The following is a 4060-nucleotide window of genomic DNA, read 5'->3' as shown; positions in this document are numbered from 1 at the left end:
TGTGCAAAGCTGTCATCAAGGCAAACGGTGGCTATTTGACGAATCTCAAACATATTTTGATTTGTTTAACACTTTTGGTTACTACAATGATTCCATATGTTTTATTTCATAGTTTTGATGTCTTCACTATTATTCCACAATGTAGAAAACAGTAAAAATAAAGAAAAACCCTGGAATGAGTAGGTTTTCTAAAACTTTTGACCGGTAGTTTACATCTAAAAACCGGGCTTTGACTTCTTAAAATTACTTCCAAGAAAATAGAGAATCACCTACATCTAACACAGAGGGTTTATAAATATACCACAATTACTTCGTTACATGTTTCAGAGAAGAGGTTATTTCCTTATCCCATAATCATACTGCACAGAAAATGGCTTACACCTGACACCTAAGGCCTAAAAATTCTTTCTTCCATTACTTCTTAAAGTGTTTCACAGAAAACAGGTTACTCCCTATCCCATACACATAAGGGCTGATTGTGGTATAGGACGTTGTGATGAAGAACTCCACCTCGGTCCAAAAGGGGAAGTCGTAGAGACTGAAGGATCCATTTTACCTGGACCACCCCCATGGCAGCCAGGATGTCCACTGTGTTCCTATCAATCCCCAGGTAGCGACCTTCTTCCTGGGAGGCTGCTCCACTGGCGCCCCTGCTGCACTCTCAGCGCTGGCACCACCACCTTCCTCTGAACCAGCAGCACCTGGTGTACCAACATTTTAGTCATTCAGTAAAACTTCTATACATAATGAGTTATAATACGGTACGTGTGTTCAACTAAAGAAGGGGAGACAAAACATACCAAGGCAATGTGTCTGTCAACTGGACAACCCTAAGCAAACAAGTGTTCACAGACAGAGCATTGCCACTATCCAAAGATCTAGAATCCGATCACTCTACCCTCAAAACTAACCTTATTAACTATTAGAGGGATGTGGTTAGGGGCAACCTCTACCGACTCCAAGGTGGTTACAGACCTTTACAATGAGACAGCAGGTGACGATGATGATGAATAGAGGCAGCAGGTTGCAGAGCAGGATGAAAATATACTTGAAGACCCAGTTAATGGTCGGGCAGTTCTCCTTGGGACACTGGATGAAGTCTGGAGGGCAGCCTCCGTCTTGCGTATAGTTATCCATATGACCATCCACGTTCATGAGATAGGTAGGAGTTCCCAGGAACATGGCTAGCATCACACATAGCCCACTCACAGCCAAGGCCAACCAGATGTTGTCCAGAAAGACGGGCAAGATGCCCCCATTCTCAGCATCTCGGAGCTTCTGGTACCAGAAGATGCTGATGAGGAATGTGAAGAGGATGCTGCCGATTTCGCCGAACACCTACATTCCAAATGAATAGATCAATACATTATACAATTATCTCAGCTGCTGTCAACTTGTTTCTGACAGGAATGATTTATAAGTACATTTGTTCCGCCCGACCAGAGCACAAACTCATATAACCCTCCACACTGTAACACAACAAAAAGCACTGTCAATAGCCTACCACTGAGCCAGAAAAGCAATTTTGAGATCCAGGGTGACAGTACTTCTAGGTCTTGGGAAGGCAGTAGCACTTTAGCCATCCGTTTAATTCAGACATAGGATGTAAAAGTGCCTAAACAAAACCTCTCCTCCCACATATACTGTACTCTACTTTACTCTCACCATGAGGAACTTGAGCGTCCGGCAGGACCAGGGGGTGAGGACAGACATGGAACCTGATGACATTGCAGATGTTTACGACAAGGAGCTCTTCCAGGTTGGAGGCAGCAAGGCTACATTACCCATAATGCCCACGATGGAAATTAAGATCGGTTGGAAACTTGGCCAATGTGCGTGTAAGAACTCCTTGCCTGGCAAGCCAGAAGAAGATGGACTGCCTCTGTTGAGCCTTGTGCCTCTGCAGGTTTTTCCTTGCCACTGTCGCCTCTGCTTGCTTGTTGGGAATCTATAGGCTCAGATTATTTGCAAAAATAAATATACACATCAAATTTGATTGATTGAAGAACCGTTGTTCTGTCCTTCTCCACACACCAATACACTTCTTGTGTGTGTATGTGTGAGCTTATAGTTGATATTTTCTCCATTTCTTTCTACTTTTCCGCCTCAGTGACCTCAAGCTCTGTTGTCATGCCTTCAAAGGCATCTGAACCCAGACTGCTGATTGGTTGAGCTCATTAGGTGACAAGGAAGCAGAGGATGCTGGAAAAGCAGAGGCCTGGGACTGGGAGTCCCTTAAATTGCACCTTGGAGCTTCGTTTGGACAGCCTCAACTCTGAGATGAGAACACTGAGTCTAACTTTCAACATTTATACCACTGCATGGCACAAATAAATTAGCTGGCATAATTAAATTGGGTTGTTGCGTAAGGAGGTAGAGGTTGATTTTTACCCATTCAACTCAACTCACACAATCTTCCTCTGAGTTATTACTTCCATTGCAAACATGTCTCACCTAAAATCATATGGAAGCAAAAAATCAGTACCTCTAAGAATTTAATTTCATTCAATTCTGATGATCATAATATGGGTTTAATTCAGACATAGGATGTAAAAGTGCCTAAACAAAACCTCTCCTCCCACTTAGAATTACTCCGAAGTCAGACAAGTTCCATATAAGGCCCTTCCTGTAAGGACAACAAATAGAAAATGGGTTACATTTCTAGGTTGTCAGCGGTTACACAGTGTGGATTAATAGAGAGATTAACAGGAAATGGAGCGAGAGCATAAAATGTAGGCACAATTATAATTAGTACAGCATACAGGTATTTGGATTTGATGCACGTAAAACACACCTATTTCAAAATCACTGAACGTTCACTCATCCTTTCACACTCTTCCTCGTTCCTCTCATCAATCTTTCAATCCCTCAGACTCTCACCCTTTCTATCTCACCATCTCTCTTTATTCTTTCCTTTAATACCTCATGTTCACTCCCTCGCTTCTTTGTCCTCAATCTCTCATCCCTTCATTCCATCTCTCTGTCCTAATTCTCATTCCCTTACTTTCACTCTCTTACTGTAATACTCTCTCCATCTTTCACTCCTCTACCCCCTCACCATTTCATCTCTTCACCCCCCTCCCTCATTTCTCTTGGTTGTAAGGAAGCCTTCATGAAGCAAGACACACTCATCAAAATATGACAGCGAGTAAAGATGTGGGGATTGATTCTCAGTGGATAGTACAGAGTGCGGAAATCTGTAATAACACAATATCACTACACTGGTGAATTGTGAGGGAGGAGTGTAAAATCGTGATGAAAAGCTTTTGCCAATTTCAGCAGGCAGTCTATGATTCACAGGTAGACAGTGTTATTTCACGGCACATCTCTTTTCCTCCATCAGCACTGACAGTTCTGTCTTTAACATTTACCCGGTCTCATTTGAGATCTGTAAAGGGGAGTGAACGAGAGCAGAAGGGAAGGGTCAACTTACTAGAACGAGATTGAGATGCAGTCAGACCAGAGAGAGAGAAAAAGAGAGAAAGAGAGAGAGAGAGTGCCCAGTGGTGTATGAGTGTGGACAAGGGACAAGGAGAGGAAACAATTAGTGGATTGAGATACATACAGAGAGTGAGTGAGTGAGTGCCTGGTGGTGAGGACAGGAGACGATGGGAGGAATGCATCATACCTGCTGTATTTCTGCATTTTGAAAGTTATATACTGTATCTTGAATAGTTGATTTCTGTCATGCAAAGCATTTTGGGACTATATCAACAATGGACTAATACCAAACAAATACCAAAAGATAGTTTTTTGGTGAAGTTTTCCCTTAAGTGGCCTTAAAGCGTAACTGAGGAAAAGAAAACAAGGAAAGGAAACCACTTTAGACTATTGAGATGTATCCCCAGCAACCCAGAATGGGCAAGTGAGTGTCTGCTGGTGCGTGAGTGAAGAGATAAAATGTCCTCAGCCCTGCTGTTCTAACACCATAGCACATTAGATCATGTCCCATCTTGTCTGTTTGTTCCAACAGTCTCCAAACGAGGTCTCCAGCTACCACCACACAGCCTTGTTTAAACCCGTTACTTCTCCTCTACTCTCTTACAAACAGACCCACTTC

The 4060-nt window shown here is 42.8% G+C and overlaps 1 protein-coding gene across 1 annotated transcript; it reads right to left on the bottom strand.

Annotated features, from left to right (window-relative positions):
* Positions 1-413: 413 nt before the first annotated feature.
* On the bottom strand, positions 414-2132 carry LOC115197289 (uncharacterized). Its single transcript, XM_075074268.1, is given in 7 exon segments — positions 414-544; positions 546-625; positions 660-701; positions 976-1338; positions 1666-1717; positions 1719-1775; positions 2098-2132. Coding segments are annotated over 7 exon segments (759 nt in total). The 3' UTR covers position 414.
* Between the last annotated feature and the right edge of the window lie 1928 nt (positions 2133-4060).

Source organism: Salmo trutta, chromosome 1, assembly GCF_901001165.1.
Source record: "Salmo trutta chromosome 1, fSalTru1.1, whole genome shotgun sequence".
Classification (NCBI taxonomy): Eukaryota; Metazoa; Chordata; class Actinopteri; order Salmoniformes; family Salmonidae; genus Salmo; species Salmo trutta.
This window is presented reverse-complemented; position numbering and strand designations above follow the sequence as displayed.